At 39.2% G+C, this 18,500-nt stretch overlaps 1 protein-coding gene across 2 annotated transcripts in view; it reads left to right on the forward strand.

The window, feature by feature from the left end:
• GABRA3 (gamma-aminobutyric acid type A receptor subunit alpha3) overlaps positions 1-18,500 on the forward strand; it is a 227,971-nt gene that overhangs the window by 124,207 nt on the left and 85,264 nt on the right. For both annotated transcript variants that reach the window (XM_059678914.1, XM_059678915.1), the window contains exon 5: positions 811-1,031. In XM_059678914.1, the coding sequence (XP_059534897.1) occupies positions 811-1,031 (221 nt within the window). The remainder of the gene's footprint in view (positions 1-810; positions 1,032-18,500) is intronic.

Below are 18,500 nucleotides of genomic sequence, written 5' to 3' on the forward strand. Positions count from 1 at the left end.
TTGTTCCTTTTTAAGTTATCTGTAAGAGTTCCTTATTTATTAAATATATTAATATATTAATTCATCAAACATTTTTACTTGAGGCTCAAATGAAATATGTTCTAAAATTTAAAGTTTTGTATTTGTGGTGATTATTATATTGGCCTTTCATGTTCATATGGGATCATTTAGTAGGAGCAGACAAGGTAAGGAATTTGTTCTTACTAGAGATGCCTCAACATGGTGAAGGGAGCTCTTGCCTTTTTATAAGACAAGATCTTGTGGTTAGCTTTTATTATTTATTTATTTATTTATTTATTTATTTATTTATTTATTTATTTATTTAAAGTATATTTTTATTGATTTCAGAGAGGAAAGGGGGGAGAGAGAGAGAGAGAGAGAGAGACATGAATTATGAGAAGAGAATCATTGATCAGCTGCCTCTTGCACGCCCCCTACTGGGTATCAAGCCCACAACCCGGGTATGTGCCCTTGACCAGAATCAAACCCGGGACCCTTCAGTGCGCAGGCTGATGCTCTAACCACTGAGCAAAACCAGCTCAGTGTGGTTAGCTTTTATGATGTGCAGGGCAGTATTGGCAGTGACTTTCCTAAGCAAAATCTTGTCAGATATATTATCACTTACTTGCTGATCTCCATGGCATTATTTTTCAATCATAATCATTTGTTATACTCACCGTAACTAGTGTTAATAGGCTGCTGCAACTCTGCAACAGAGGAAATATTGCAAGGTAATTAATATTTGGTAAGGACACTGCGTCCTTACTAGAACTCTACTCAAACATTGTTCTCTCTCTTTTTTGTCCCTAGGAGTACACCATTGACGTATTTTTTCGACAGACATGGCATGATGAAAGACTGAAATTTGATGGACCGATGAAGGTCCTTCCACTGAACAATCTTCTGGCTAGTAAGATCTGGACCCCTGACACCTTCTTTCACAATGGGAAGAAATCGGTGGCCCATAACATGACCACACCTAACAAGTTGCTCAGACTGATAGACAATGGAACCCTCCTCTACACAATGAGGTCAGAAAGTGGTATCCCTTTCTAAAATATACTTGTGGGTACGACTAGGTTTTAAAGCAGCATGTTTTAGGCTATCCATTGAAAATCCTTTCAAGATTACAGGTTTTAAATGCACACATAGGTGTGTACTCTTAACACATTTCCAGATATACACACTCATGGACATATATATATATATATATACTAGTATAGATACACATATAAATTGAGAGTTGACCATATGAACATTCTAAAAAACACAGAGATATATGTTCATGATGTATAAATGCTGCATACTCCAAGACACATGAGCACTAATATACATGCATATACATTATCAAGAACACTTAAATACACAGACTCACAGCCATATACATAGGCATGAACATTGTGACAGTCAGAATAGGCTAATTTTAACTGTAAAAACGAACTACTATGATGCAGGTTATGAGAGTCATGTGGGCTAATGATGGATATTTTCTGAAACATACAATGCTAATATATATATATATATATATGTGCAAAATTACGGCAGCATATGTTTAATGCCACATGGTCTTGGAATGCTGAGGAGTTTGATATAAGTGAAGTTTCCGAAGAATTTAAAACTATATCTTTTAAGTCAGCAGTCACCAACCTTTCAGACCTCACGGACCACCGGTTGGTGAATGCTGTTTTAAGCAATGTATAATGAATCATCAGAAACATAAAATTGTGATGGTTTTTGTGCTTTGGGGGATTGTGATGGTTTTTATGCTTTGGGAGTAGAATAGTATGATATACAGGGTTAGGCAAAAGAAGCTTTACAGTTGTTTGTATGGAAAATAACTACAAACTAAATCATTGTTTGTATCTATATATATAAAAGCCTAAGTGACCGACCAAACGACCAAACAACCAGTCACTATGGTGCACACTGACCATCAGGAGACAGACGCTCAATGCAGAAGCTGCCCCCTGGTGGTCAGTGCACTCCCACAGGTAACCTCCAGTGGCCAGTCAACCTCCCCCTGGCAGGCCAGCCCCATTGGCCCAGATCAGGGTGGCCGGCCAACCTCCTGTTGCCCCTCCCACTGCTGGACAACCTCCTATGGCTCCTCCCCATGCCCCCAATTGGACCCGATTGCTGGCCTGGCCAACGGACCCCACCCATGCACGAATTTGTGCACCAGGCCTCTAGTCAACCTATATTTATAAAAGCCTAAGTGGCCGAATGACTGAACAAACTAATGACCAAACGACTGGTTGAGTGGTTGCTATGATGTGCACTGACCACCAAGGGGCAGACACTCAATTCAGGAGCTGCCCCCTGGTGGTCAGTGCACTCCCACATCCAACCTCCTGCAGCCCCTCCCCCCGGCCAGCTGAGCCCAATGGCCCCGATCGGCCCTGATCACTAGCCAGGCTGAGGGACCTCACCCATGCACAAATTCGTGCACCGGGGCTCTAGTAGATAATAATACAAGAATAACCTCCGTATTTTGTGTACTCTCAACTTCAAACCTACTTTTGCCTAACCCTATATCTTTTATTTTTTTAAATCTTTATTGCTGAAAGTATTACATATGTCCCCCTTCTTCCCCCTTTGACATCTTCTAGCCTGCCCCCACCCCAGGCTCCCTTTGGATCCTACTCTTCTGCCTGCCAATTCTGGACTTCCTGTTAGGTGCTTAGGTGCTAATCATTGTCAGACACTGTCCTTTTGCTTTCTGAATCCTGCTGGAAGCTCCAAGCAATCCACAGTTTGTGTCTGTATCCACAGGCCTTGGCTGCAAGCAGGAGGGGCCAATCTGCTCTCTAATGTAGGTTTGTTAGCATCATGGGGCCCAGGGCTGGGTCAGCAACTTCCCTTGGTTCTCTGGGCTCCACCTCTGCCCGCCTTTGCCTGCTAGCCAGCTTTCAATCTTAATCATTCAATAGTCTGTTTCTGAAAGGGCTTTAGGTGGGGGAGGTGCTGTTTAGCTTTCAGGGAATATGGTGGGTGTGTTTCCCTGTCCCAGAGCTACTCTTCCATGAGTTGCCCAAAATAGAACTCTGCTCTTGGCTTGGCAGAGAGAATCAGCTGGAAACAGAGTTTTTATCAGTTCTCCTGTGTGGGGAAAATATCAGTTTGGTTCCCAGGATATTGGGGCAGACCCCCTCTTCCCTTGTCCTGTCACTGAGGGCTCCTTGAGACTGTTCAAACCCATAAGTTTGGCCTCTGCTTTTGTTTCCTCTGAAAAGCTCAAAATGCAGGGTGTGGCATGCAGGGATCATGCAGGTGGGGTAGGCTGTGTTGACTAGAGTGGGTCTTTTTTCTTTTCCCACCATGAAACTACTGGGAGCAGCTAGCTCCTTTCAGGAAAAATGGACATTTTGGTTTGGGGGCCTACAACCAAATGCCCCTGGCTGCTGTTTTGCCAAATCTCCACATAATGCTTCCCACCGCAGTCTCCTTAGGTACCACAAGTCCGCACTTCCCTCCCTGCACAAAAGCCTGGGTGTAGCTGCAAATGAAAACTCCTGGGTTCTGGGGGGATGGAGATGTGGAATTATAAAGAAGACTGAGGATGCTCATTGAGAAAGGCAGAAGATGAAGTTGAATAAAGGATTAGCCACCTGAAGATAGAGTTGGATGAATGGGAAGAAGATGACCAGTGGGCCCTTCATTTTAGCCTGAATTGGACAAGTTTAGGAAGATAGGAGTCTATGCAGAATGACCTTGTGCTTATTCTAAAGTACAGAATAGAGGAGGTACAGAAGTTTAGAAACATGATGAAGCCATTGGTTCCCTTACACAGTATATGCTTCACCTTGGACCCAGGACAATGGGTCCAGAGGGAGACCTAAGTTCAAGACTGAAAATAAATGCTTGGCTCTATTTGTGACACCACGATTTATTCATCTGGTGACTTTTTATAAGATACAAATTACCTGTTTTCTCATTCAGGTAACAATATAGCTGCTACCTTCTTGCAGACACATAAAAATCATGAATTGGATAAGGTCTGAAGAACACTTAGAATTTTTCAGAAAGTGTTTGTTACTCTACCACATTACTGTTATTATTTTTGATCCTCAGAAATTATATCTGGATTCCATGAGAAAACTAAAGAATGATAGTTTGTTAGAAAAATTTTACCAAGGATTGCATGGCTGTGTAACTAGGGCAGTTGAGAATGAAGCTTTGTCTTGTCTCATCTTGAGACCTCAAGACAACCATAAAAATGCAGGCCAAAGCTCATTACCTGCTGCTTACTTCAGCAGCACACATACTAAAATTGGAATGATATAGAAAAATGAACATAACCCAGATCAAAGTGATGCACATGTTTATGAATTTTCCATTTTATCAGATATGAATATATAGGGAACTGCATTTCTATTAATGACATTTTATTTATTGATGAAGCTATGGATACATATGTTCATTGCATTTTTCTTTATACCTATGGTATATGAATGTTGCATAATATATAACAGTAAAACAGTTCCAGTGATTATTTTAATATGAGGTATAAGTACTCATTAAATTTAACTAGATTTTATCCCATTGACTTGAATCATTCATTCAACCCATTTATGAGTGCTTATCATGTTTGTGGATTTGGGAATAAGTGCTGATCTATAGAGATAAATAAGACACATGTCATGCTTTTAATGACTTACAGTCCAATGGTTAAAGCAGATATGTGCATAGATAGCTGCACAATAATATAAAAGTCCTTAAACAGAGAGAGGTGCAAAATGTGTTAGAATTACAGTGCAAGAACATCCAACATCACATGGCGGCATCAAGGGAAGTTGTAGAAAGGAGGCAATGCTTATTCTATATCTTGAATCTTGAAGAAAGTGTAGGTATAGGGTAAGGTACAGAAGGGTATTCTAGGCAGAGGAAATAGCATATACAAAGGCAGGTATTCATGAATTGACACAATTCATCATAAAACTAGGAACACAGTGATGAGCAAGAATAGATGAGGTCTCTACCCTCGCTTATATTTTATTGGGGAAAACAAATAAATCATGACAGTAAAGTAGAATAAGTACTATGATTGAGGAAGCACAGAGTAGTATGGGAGCATCTAGAAGGAACAATAAAGTGAGTCTATGGAGAATAGCCACAATGAATTCCAGTGGAATTCACTTTTAAACTGAGACTAAGAAGAAGTGGAGAGTTAAATTAGAGTAAAAGATAGGAAAAAAATGTTTCATAGAGAATAAGGTGGGGAGAGAGAGGGAGATAAAGAAGGAGGGAGGGAGGGAGGAAGGGAGGGAGGAGAGAGAGAGAGAGAGAGAGAGAGAGAGAGAGAGAGAGAGAGAGAGAGAGAGATGAAGGCCAGAGGAATGAGGGAGGAGGTGGTAATAATACATTATAGAAACTAAAGGAAATTCAGTGTGACTGGACCACAGAGTAAAGTGCAGAGAAGTGGACTGGGTTGAAGAAGGGGTGCTTATGAGCTATGTTGGCATAAAAATTATAGGGATTCATTATTAAAAGAGTTTATTACAAAGGAATGATACAAACAGATTTGCATTTTAGATAGATCACTCTGGGAGCAGTGTGGCAGGTAGATTAAAGGAAAGCAAGGATGAAGATGAGGTGCCTAGTTTTATGAGCTGCAATACTTTAATAAAAATATTAATAAAAATTACTGTGTACTAGAGAGCTACTATTGCCAGTCACTTTATTAAAACAACTCTGATCTTCACAAAAACTATTCAAAATAGGTATTATTTCTATTGAATTGATCCAGAAAGCAAAGCTTAAAATTAATAATGACTTATGCAAGATGATGCAGTTATTAAGCAAATTAAGGACTGTCTGGCTTAAAACTACTGCTTTTTCCACTAAATAAGGTTTTTTAAAAAATATATTTTTATTGATTTCAGAGAGGAAGGGAGAGAGAGACATAGAAACATCAATGATGAGAGAGAATCATTGATAGGCTGCCTCCTGCATTCCCCCTACTGAGGATTGAGCCCGAAACCTGGGCATGTGCCCTTGACCAGAATTGAGCCTGGGACCATTCAGGCCACAGGCCGATGCTCTATCCACTGAGCCAAACCAGCTAGGGCTAAGTAAGGTTTGTTTTTAAATATGGATCGATTATATCTTCAAAAGGTAGCATTGGTGGTATTTAGTGCCTGATTGGAAGTTGATGGGGGTCAGGATTTTGTATGAGTGCTTCCTATAAGTAAATTAGTCCCCTAGGATAATGGAAGTACTAAAGGTTAGGAAAAACGATAATCCAAGTGTTAACATTTTCATTGAATGTGGATGAATAAATAAGCTTTTGGAAAATAACAGTGAGAAGGCAGTATATTGGGAAATACAGCCAAATGGAATACCTTTTTGGAAACATTTCTGCATGAGAGATGAGGGATAATAGTTTGGAAGTGATACAACATGTTTATCCTGTAGTTACAGGGAGACATTATTGTTTTTCTTAAAGTGAGAAACATGATCAGATCATTCATGTTATAGTTCAAATATGACAGATTCAGAATATATATTCTGTAGTAAGACTATGCCTGGACCTTCCTCTGTAAAATGGGGTGAATCAAAACAATACTTGCCTCACAAGGCAGTTGTGGGGAGTGAATACGATAAGCCATGTCAGTTGCTTGACATATGTACTGGAACATGTCCACCTTGTAGAAGTGTTTGTATTAATGTCTTCACTTTTATAATTACTTAGACACAATGGGGTTTTGTAAAATTGAATACATTGCACAGAGTGTCTTCTATGTATTAGGATACACAATAATAGGGTCCTATACTTAATGTAGAATTAAAGAAAATAAACATTCATTTCTCCATCTTGCATCATCAAGAAGAAAGTGGTATTTTTCTGAACCAATTAAGAGGCTTGCTGTCAAATTCAGACCTTCATGCCTTCCTTTATTCTTTGATTATATGAGTGAGTCAGTTTTGCTTATATACTTGGGGATTTCCAAGACAAATGTTTTGAAAGATAAATTGTGCATGATGCCAGGACTTCAAATGTTAACAGAAAATCTCTTATCTTCCTACTTTAGATGTAAATGGCTTGTCCTTGTGTCTTCATTATAGAGACTACCTATGGAATGGACAGGGACCAGGGAAAGCATTTAGGTCACATTGTTAGTTGTATATGATTTAATGTAATCAAAACAACCAAGCATTGATAGCTTTATTGCACATGGTCATTTTTTGTAATGATTTTAGGAGATTCCACTTATAGTTCCTTATTCATTTAGCTCGCAACTAACTCACAGAAGTAGTTCATACTTAGTGAACCTCAATCTAATGAATAGAACTAAGAGCATAGATGATAGAGTGGCTCATTTTGGACTCTGAGAAAGCTTGTAATGAGGTGAGAATCAAGTAATAGTACAAGTCCTCAGTCAATTACAAATTATTCTATGCACTCCACATGGTGATATTAACCCCTATCTTCTAAAAGCTCATATGTTGCAGAAAAGATAGGACACATTATTCACTGTACTACTGTATAAGGCATAATAGAAGTTTCACAAACAGCCAACAGTGAAGTGCTGTGAGCTAAAAATTACACGTTTCATCATGATTTGGAGGCCTGGGCCCCTATATGGGAGAGCATCACAGGGAAACTGATATTTGAGCTGGAGGGATGGAAGAAAGAATGTATTCCCAACAGGTCCTCACACATTTGTTTCATTTTTGCCAGCTGCAAGAGGAAATTGGGGTCTTGAACCAACAAGAATTTCTTTTATTCTCAAAGGCAAGATGCTGATCTCCAAGCAGATTGAGTTAAAAAGCTCACTCTAACTCAAGGGGGATTTACAGATCATCAGAAGGTTCCCTCTAGTTCCAAAGAACATAGCTATTTTAGATGCTACCCCTAAACAGAGTAGAGACCTATGTTGTAGTGACATGGACTTTAAAATTGGGATTAGGAGCTCTAGCTGTGAGTCCTAACTCTGGCACAGATCAACAGTATAACCATGGATAAGGCATTTCTCTGCTCTGGGCCTCAGTTTATTTTTCTGGGAAATGGGCTGAAAATACCTGCTCTGCCTATCTTGCAGAAATAGTTATTAAAAAAAGAAGCATCTATTAACTATTCAACCACCATACTAGGGATAGGATTACAATGATAGAGACACTTCTCTCAAGTTGCTCACAGTCCAGTGCAGAATACAGACACATAAATAGACTAATAACATTATGTGCTGTTAAAATGATCAAAGAAAACAATTTAGGCAATACAAACAAACTTTATTAACATGTCATGAAGTGAACAGACTCCATGAGAAGAACTGCAAAATGGGGCAGAAGGCAGGAAGCTTTTATAGGATAAAGAATAAAGAACGAAGAAGAAAAAACTAGAAAAAACCTGATTGGCAGGGGCACATAGTTAACCATGTTTAGTATGAGAAGGCCTGGAGTTGTCTTGGCATTTGGGGATTGTCTGATTGGGTATACTATGTTTCTGGTCAAGCGGAGTTTTATAGGGACACGAGTTATTTAAGTTTCAGTTTGCTGACATGGCCCTCCAGGCAAGAGTAGCATTATCTTGGGGCTAGAAGGTTATTTCAACAGTGATAAAAACTGAAGTATTTGTCCAAAGTGCTCTGGGATTTCTGTGAGCCAGAGAACTCAACTATGCCTGTAGGGCACATACAAAGCATTGTGAAGAGGTAGTATTTGAGGAAGGACTTGAAGGAAATTTATTGCACATATAAAGAAAAAAAATGGCATTCCAGGCAAGGGGGGTGATCAATGTGTACAAAGACACAGAAGCATGAAAGCTTTGGTGAAATCACAAGTATTTGAAGATGGTTGGAGAGTTGGGGACAGTGGGAATATGAGAAAATGAGGCTGGGGCTATTCATCTGAGTAATTGTTAAAACTGAGATGTGCTTCCTCTAAAGGCTAAATGCAGTGGTAGAGTGTTGACCTTCCAGTGTACTGAAGTCTTTTGCCTATAGTTCCAGGATTTAACGGGAAATCTGAGACAATTGGGATTCTTGTGACTAATGTGCTGCTTAGTTTGGGTGGCTGATAGTGGTATATTTCAAGTGACTCATCCTCTACTCCTCTACTGGTAATGGCTATTAATTTACTACCTTTTCTTTTACACCATAAATCCCAGATCCTGCCCTTTAATCCACAATGATAGAAATACCTTGTCTGGCACATCGGCCACTCCAGAAGTAATGTTTTCTACCCTTTGCTTTTTAGAAGGAAAAAAAATAACAGTTTTCTGAATGCAGACCAGATTGTTCCACTTCTAAAAGGCCTAGGTGACATATTGCCTAGGGGCTCATACTAAGCTTCAGAGAAACCTTGTCCCTATAAATGTAAGCTACTCCTTCCTCCATACTCTCAATGTGTTGACAGTCTAGCTGAACAGTAAGTGCATATACTCAATAACATTTAGATGTTTAACTTTTAGGACTCCAGTTAGTTCAGGAACATATTTTTTCTCTAGATATGTTTTTCCTATTTTATGCCACCACTTTGCAGATTTTTATTCTATATGAAAAAATCTAGAAATAATTTTGTGTTTTTCTGTAGGGCAGTTGTTAATAAGTAAGTTATTCATATTCATTTTCTAATTTTTAGAATTCTCAATTGAGGTATGGCATATATATTTTAAGGCCTGCAAATATCATGTGCATAGCTCCCCAGCATTATGGATAAGAAATGTGTTCTAGACATTGCAATAGTCGAAGGTTCAAAAAAAAAAAAGGAAATTAGCTTAGTAAAGTGAGAGGTATTATCAAGATACGAAGATGAGAGCTTCATTTTCCAGAAGGGTCACTTTCAGTAGGCCAAAGGCAAATGGACACTGAAGACATGGATGTAATAGCATATGAATTAGAATTTTTTTTCTTGTTGGTTTAGTGCATTGGATGAATTCCCACTTAAAAGCAGATGACTTACATGTGATATTCAATCTAGTTCAGGAAACATGTACAAAAAAATCCTAAAAATGCAAAGCACTGTATAATAAGTGCAAAATAAATACTGGTTTTTGTATTAATGATATAGTACAATATAAAAATCATGAAACAGTATAGTAAGAATAATCTCTGATATGTGTGCTCATTCTGAAAATGTACATACAGTCAAACCTTGGTTCTCAAACATTTGCCATCTTGAACAGTTTGTTTCTTGACCAAGTTGTGCACAGAAAAATATCTCAGTTGTTAAACAAAACTTGGTTCTTGCCCCAAAGGCCCTTTCATGCTGATAACTGTATGATCAGTCACCTGTCTCTCAGATGGCAAAGGAGAGAATGCACGAGTATTAGTCAATTTAACACTCAACCTCACATTCTTAACATCTCAGGAAATTGTGCTGTGAATATTTTCGTGTTGTTTTTAGCTTTTGTTGCTGCTTATTATTATTAAATAAATACAGAAAGTCACCATAGGTCCTAAGAAGGTTAGTGATAGCAGCAAAGTAAAAATGAAAGTTGTGAGAACAACAATAGAGCTGAAGAAAAATGATTGCAAAGTGTGATAGAGGTGTTCGAGTGTTATCTGATCTGGCTACTTTTGAGATTGATTATTGGCATAATTTTGAAACATAAGAGACCATCAAGAATGTTGATATTGCTTAAGGTGTGAAAGTGCTCGTGAAACAATGATCACAGGCAATTGAAAAAGCTTAAAATGGAATCACTTGGGGGTCTAAAATGGATTAATTCAATTTATATTATTTCTAATGGGAAAAATGATTTTTAAACAATCACTTCTCAAACAGCCTTCCAGAATGAATTAAGTTCAAGAACTGAGATTCCACTGTATTTCCAATGAAGATCAGATAAGAGTACCAAATAACCAAGTCATGAATTTGTCTCAATTCCAAAGAAGTAGAAAAGAAACAACTCAGTGACTTTGTCAATAGCAGGGATCCCCCCCCTTTTAAAATTATATGAAAGCTTCATTCCAAAATGAGATTTCTTATAACAAATGCTTATTTAGCCCTAGTAATTTTCAAATCAACAAACATTTATTTGGTTCTACTATGTAGAAAATAGAATAGAAACTGCCCATGAAGGATTACAAAATTGAATAGCAGGATAAAAAGGAATATATGTAGAGCAAGCATAAGTTTGAGACAATTTAAGCAACAATTTGCAATTACAAATGGTGTAGCAATGAATAACCATGTGACTATGCATTTTTATATTGTTAGAAGTGTACTTTCAGAACAAATACCAAAAAATGAAAAATGCTCATTCAAATTGTAAATGCACATTGAGTGTTGTTGGATGTTGCCAAATTTTCCTCCAAGAAGTTTGTACCAATTTATATTTTCACCAGCAATGTATGAGACTGTTTACATAGTCTCACCAATAGAATGAGTTATTAAATGTGTACATTTTCTCCAATCTAATAGATAAGAAATGATATCTCTGTGTATTTTTAATTTGTATTTCTCTAATTATGTGTGATCTTGAAGATATTTTCATATGTTCAAAGGCCATTTTGAAATCATTTTGTGCATTGTATGCCCATGATTTTGCCCATTTTTCCATTAAATTTTCTTATTTTAAGAGTTCTTTATGTATAAAGGATATTAGCCTTGTTTATGATATATTACAAAAATTTTCTCCAAGCTTATCAGTAGTCTTTTGATTTTTTGTTTGTTTTCTTTGTTTTGCTATGTGTGGTAGACATAGTAATGCCCCTAAAAGATGCTCATGTCCTAATTCTCAGAAACTATAAATGTACATGGCAAAGGGTATTTTGTAGATGTGATTAAATTAAGGACCCTCAGATGGAGAATGTATCCTGGATTACTCAACCATCTGAAATAATATCACAAGAGTCCTGAAAGCTAAGAATCATTCTTAGCTATGGTAAGAGGGAAATATAAGTGTAGAAAAAAGATCAGAGAGCTGCAACATGGCTATCTCTGAAGATAGAGGAAAGGGCCATGAGCCAAGGAATATAAACAGCATCTAAGAAGCTAAGATAGGCAAGGAAACAGATTCTCCTCTAATGCCTCTGGAAAGCAACTCTATAGTAGGGATCCTTAAGTCAATGAAATAGTATAGCATAATCATTGGTTTAGACATTTTCAAACTACCATATTCCACTTACCGTTTATCCCTTATTTTATGCCCCTTCCCACTTTGAGATTCATATACATGTACCTTTTTCCTGAGGTAAAAGCAATATTACCTATGGGCAGCACATACTGTTGGAAGCAGATGAAATATTGAGAATCACTGGTGTGCTAAAATTCAGTGGAAAAGACATTAACCCAATTGTTTTATGCTGGATCTCAGTCCTCAGACTTCCTGGCTTCCCTATATACCATCACCCACTTCATAATACCATCCTATCTTAGAGCTTTAATTAGCATCTGTAAAATGTAAGCTAACAAAGCACAGAGAACTGAAATAACTTGCACACCACTATGAAGAGGTAAAGCTGTGTTGTAAATTTGGTAGTCTTCAAGGCTATGCTTAAATCCCACTTCTGCTTTTTAATTTTATAAGAGCTTTTCTTGAACTATCATTTACATATGGTAACATTCATTTGTTTCAAGTTTCAGGGATTTATATTAAATATACGGAGTTGTGCAATAATAACCAAATGTGGATTTACAATATTTCCATCACCTCCAAAAGTCCCTTCAAAAATTTCTAGTCACCATCCATTCTCAGCCCTAGTCCTTGGCAACCACTAATCTACGTCCTGTGTCAATAGATTTTCCTCTCCTGGGTACTTAATGTGAATGGAATCATACAATATATGACATTTTGTACAGTATATACTATTTAGCATAATGTGTTTGAGATTATCCATGTTGTGTGTATTCCCTTTTGTTAATGACTAATATTCCCTAATATGGATGTTTCATATTTTGTTTATTCATTCATCATTTGATGGACATTTAGATTCTTTCTGTTTTTTTGTTATAATAAATAATTCTGCTATTAATAGGTCTTTCTATGGATTCTGTGGACATATGTGTTCATTTCTCTTGGGTAGTGGAGAATTGAATTGGAACTATAAAATTTAAAGGAAGTTTATGTTGAAATTTTTAAAAAACTGCCAAAATGTTTTCCAAAGTGTGCTTTAGCATTATATATTTCCACCAGTAATTTATGAGGCTCCATTTTCTCCAAATTTTTGTCAACACTTGATATTGTCAGGTTTTATATTTTAGTTATTATAATTCACACATAGCAGTATCTCATTGTGGTTTTGATTTGCATTTTCATAATGATTAATAATGTTGAGCACCTTTTCATATAGCCGTGTCTATCTGTATGCCTTTTTTGGAGTGGTGTTTATTCAAATACTTTGCCAATTAACAATACTTAAAATTTTCCAAAGTGGGCATCTTATGTTAAGTGTACTTATCACACAAAATAATAATAATTATTATTATTTAAAAAGTGGGTAGGGGAATTTTTTGGAGTGGATGGAGATGTTTATGGCATAGATTGTGGTAATGAGTATACTAGCCTGAGTACAGTCAGGGTGCTTTCTGCTGCAGAAAAAGCTTAAAGAAGTCCTGAAAGTTGTGGCAAGGTAGAGGGAAGGCAAGAAAGGAAGGCAGTATGACACAAGAGGTTAGAGAGCTTTAGGATATGTTTAAGAGCCAATGAAAAGAGCACAGCATAATTTAGCTGGTGAGGTACCCTGCCCTCATCAATCTCTGCTTTATCCTCTCTGCTCTGCTTAGGAGGGATGGGCAAGAAGTAGATGGGAAGGAAGATAGGAGAGTTATTATAAACTAGAGGCCTAGTGCACGAAATTCGGGGTCCTCCAGCCTGGCCTTCAACGATGCAAGCGTTCTGTGCCCAACCTGGCCAGAGGCCCTCCGTGGCTGGGGTGGAACGCTTGCCTTGTCGCTTTGGTGACAAAGCAAGCATCCCGCCAGGCCACCCACACTGCCTGCTATCAGAAGCCATGCCCCTGGAACTGGGAGACTCTGGCAGGACTGAGAGGACTGGGTGCTGCCATCTTGTGGCTGTGGGTGCCACCATTTTTGTGACAGAGTGATGGTTAATTTGCATATTACCCTTTTATTAGCTAGGATAAGTTTTGGTCCTAATCAGAAATCAATGCCTTTGCATTTTGCTTTGGTAATCTATTTGTTGTGCTCTTATTTTCCATGTCCCCAGCACTACTAGGTAGACGTAAAGTAATTTCCTCTTGTAATTACTCATAAAAATCAGTATCTTAAAAATATTAAGTGAAGAGAAGAAACACAATTTTCTTTATTAAACTCATGGAATTTTTAAGTGTCCAACACAAGAAGCAGGTTTCTCAGTGAAATACATTTCTCTTGTATCAAACTCTTTGAGGCATAAAACCTCCTTTATGACTTAAAAACAGAGTGGATCGGTGAGATATTGTAGACTAACTTGAGAATTGAAGTTTTCTCCAGGACATATGGGAAATTTTGCAAATACCTAAGGGATCAGTAAGAGCTGCAAGGACATGGGCTATCTAGATTATTTACTGAAGGGCACACAATTGATTTCTGCCTACTGGCCTAGGTAGAGGTCTTGCTAATACACACCTAAGCATGCTTGCTTTAGCCAGCCTGCTTTGGGCAATATCTAGTGTTGTTGTGCTGATCATTTGTGAGGTGTCACATATTCATCCAGTTTAACAATTAGCCAGGATTGGAGGTGCTTACCAGTTGGCAACTTACAACTCTAAGAGCATGATAGGGATTGAATCCAATGTAAGCAAGATTTATACAAGTTACCTAGAAACAGCTCAAATAATATAGGTCACAAATAATTCTAAATTTTTGCTTGTGGGTCTCATTTCTATATAGTACGCTACTATCTAGGCCAGGGGTGGGAAGCATCTGGCCTGAGGGCAAAATAGGCCCAAGAAATCATTATCTGACCCTGCCAAGGCATTAGGAGTGAGTTAGTTAAATGTTTGCCCAAATATGCCGGGGTCCTGCCCCAGCAGGTCCAGGGGTTCCCAAAGGCGTAGACGGAGTCGGCGAAGAAGGAAGGACACGGAGACAGTGTTCAGTTGATCAGCAGCCTAGCCAGGATCTCCAGCCAAGTTCTGGTCTGGATCTCCAGAGAGGTTCTGCTTAGGCTCTCCAGAGAGGTTCTGTCCAGGTACTCCAGTCAGGTTCAGTCACCAGGTTCTAGTCAGGCTCTCCTGCCAATCTCCACAGTCAGGTTCAGTCCAGGATCCCCTGCCATGCTCTCTTGCCAGGCTCTGCCTCCAGGCTCCGAGGCCAGTCCCTGTCCAGGATCCTCCGGCATGCTCTCGCCAGCGAAGTTCTTCTGTCTCTAGAGAACGTTCTGTGTAGGTTCTGTGCCTAGGCTCTGTCTCTCTTGGTCCTGTCTTCCAAGCCCTATGTCTTGCTGTCTTGTTACATCTGTATTTATACCAGTTCCTTTTAATCCTGTCAATCTCTATTACAAAGGTTAGGGCGTTTCTTATCTCCATTCCAGGGAGTAAAGATTATGTAGCTTCAGCATGATTGTTTGTAGTTAAATTGATTAACTACCCTCCTGGCACTTAGTTAAGGAGTTTCATCCCCTCCCTAACTTCAGGGGAAAAATCCCTACCTGGGGAAACAACCTTTCTCGGAGAGGAGACCTTGGTTAAAACACAGTGCCAAGGAGGTGAGCAAATACATTAAGAACCGTATGCCATATATGCCAGGTCCCTTGAAACAGCAAGGATGGACCGGCTCCCGGCACAAATATATCAGGCTAATTCTTTTATATAAATCTTTATTGTTCAGATTATTACAGTTGTTCCTCTCCCCCCCCCATAGCTCCCCTCCACCCAGTTCCCACCCCACCCTCTGCCCTTACCCCTCCCACTCTCTTCATCCATAGGTGTACGATTTTTGGCCAGTCTCTTCCTGCAGCCCCCACACACCTTTCCCCCCCCCCAAGAATTGTCAGTCCACTCCCTTTCTATGCCCCTGATTCTATTATATTCACCAGTTTACTCTGTTCATCAGATTTTTTATTCACTTGATTTTTAGATTCACTTGTTGATAGATATGTATTTGTTGTTCATAATTTTTACCTTTACCTTTTTCTTCTTCCTCTTCTTAAAGAATACCTTTCAGCATTTCATATAATACTGGTTTTGTGGTGATGAAGTCCTTTAACTTTTTCTTATCTGTGAAGCTCTTTATCTGACCTTCAATTCTGAATGATAGCTTTCCTGGGTAAAGTAATCTTGGTTGTAGGTTCTTGCTATTCATCACTTTGAATATTTCTTGCCACTCCCTTCTGGCCTGCATAGTTTCTGTTGAGAAATCAGCTAACAGTCATATGGGTACTCCCTTGTAGGTAACTGACTTTTTTTCTCTTGCTGCTTTTAAGATTTTCTCTTTGTCTTTTGCCCTTGTCATTTTAATTATGATGTGTCTTGGTGTGGTCCTCTTTGGATTCCTTTTGTTTGGGGTTCTCTTCGCTTCCTGGACTTGTAAGTCTATTTCTTTCACCAGGTTGGGTGAGTTTTCTGTCATTATTTCTTCAAATAGGTTTTCAATATCTTGCTCTCTCTCTTCTTCTGGCACCCCTATAATTCAGATGTTGGGATGCTTGAAGTTGTCCCAGAGGCTCCTTACACTATCTTGATATTTTTGGATTCTTTTTCCTTTTTGCTTTTCCGGTTGGGTGTTTTTTAATTCTTTGTATTTCAAAACTTTGACTTGATTCTTGGGATCCTCTTGTCTGCTGTTGGATCTCTGTATATTATTCTTTATTTCAGTCAGTGTATGCTTAATTTCTAGTTGGTCCTTTTTCATATCCTCGAGGGTCTAACTAAATTTATCGGCGGTTTCTAGAAAATTCTTGAAAAACCTTATAACCATGGTTTTGAAATCTATATCCAGTAGTTTGATTTCCTCCATTTCTGTCATTTGTGACCTGTTTCTTTGTCTCCGCATTTTTATGCTTCCCTGTGTTGATAGAGTGGCTTTCTGTGCTAGGTGTCCTATAGGGCCCAGTGGCTCAGCCTCCCCAATTATCTGAGGTGGACACTCTTGGTGCACCCCTTTGTGGGCTTTATGCACAGTCTTGTTGTAGTTAAGCCTTGATTGTTGTAGGTATCACTGGGAGGAATTGACCTCCAGGCCAATTGTCTGTGAGAATCAGCTGTGTCTACAGTGGGAGAACTTCTGTGCTGGAGACACCCTTCTGGGGCAAGACTTGCTTCAGTGGGGCTTTGGTTCTCCCTGAGTCTGCCCCCTGAGTGTGTCCCTTATGGATCTGAGGAGTTGTAATATGGATGGTCCCAATCTGACCACTGGCTCTTGGATATCTAAGGAGGTGCTAATTTAGCCTCTGCCTGAGGCTACCCAGCAGGAGCTATGGAGAGATCTGCAGGCTCCTCTTATTTGTTTGGGTTTTGGAGGTGCCCAGATGAGGCCCAGCTGTGAAGCAATGCAAACTGCTGTGGGGCCTTGGGCCTTCTTTTGGATGTTCTGGGTCTTTCTGACCCAGCTGCAGTTTGTTAGGTAATTTTAGATCTCAAAGGGCCAACCCATTCATATGCAGAAACCTCTGTGCACAGCTTGGGTGGGGCAGGGTCTCACGTAATCAACAGGGCGGAGCAAACAGCTATGGCTGATCCTCAGTCCTGCCCGAAGAGGTCCCGGGTCTCAGTGTCCTGGTAATCGCTACAAGCACCTCTGAAAGAAAGCCGCCCTCGAGTTCCTACCAATGCCAGACATTCCAGTTTCTTCCGGTATGAGTCTGGGTCCCCAGAGACTAGCCTGGAACTGGAGTCAGGGCCATAGGGAGCTTGTGCCTACCTCCTGATTGCAAAAGACACCAGCGCTCTCCATTGCCAGCCCCTTTCCACACACGCTCGAGACTCCGTACCTCTGCACTTTACTTCTGCACCTACTCTGAGTCTCAGTGTGCTTTTCTCTTTCCTTCTAGTTGTAGAATTTCCACTCAGCCAGCCTTCCTGTGGTTCTGGATGATGTCTGTTTTGTCTTTTAGTTGTATTTTTGAAGTGGTTGTGCAAGGCAGCAATTTCAGGTGTTTACCTATGCCGCCATCTTGGTTTCTCCAGCAGGCTAATTTTTATTTAATATTTATTTATTTATTTATTTATTTATTTATTTATTTATTTATTTTTATATTTTTTATTGCTTAAAGTAATACAAAGTGTATTACATATGTGTCCATTTTTCTCCCCGCCCTAGACAGTCCCCTAGCCTCCCCTCTCCCCAGTGTCTTATGTCCATTGGTTATGCTTATATGCATACATACAAGTCCTTTGGTTGATCTCTTACCCCCCTGCCTCCTGGCCCCCAACCCTCCCCGGCATTCCCGCTGCAGTTTAACAATCTTTTTGAGGCAGCTCTGCCTCTGTATCTATTATTGTTCAAAAGTTTATAATGGTCTCTATTATCCATGAATGAGTGAGATCATGTGGTATTTTTCCTTCATTGACTGGCTTATTTCACTTAGCATAATGCTCTCCAGTTCCATCCATGCCATTGCAAATGGTAAGAGTTCCTTCCTTTTTACAGTAGCATAGTATTCCATCGTGTAG

The sequence above is a fragment of the Myotis daubentonii genome, chromosome X, assembly GCF_963259705.1.
Source record: "Myotis daubentonii chromosome X, mMyoDau2.1, whole genome shotgun sequence".
Lineage (NCBI taxonomy): Eukaryota > Metazoa > Chordata > Mammalia > Chiroptera > Vespertilionidae > Myotis > Myotis daubentonii.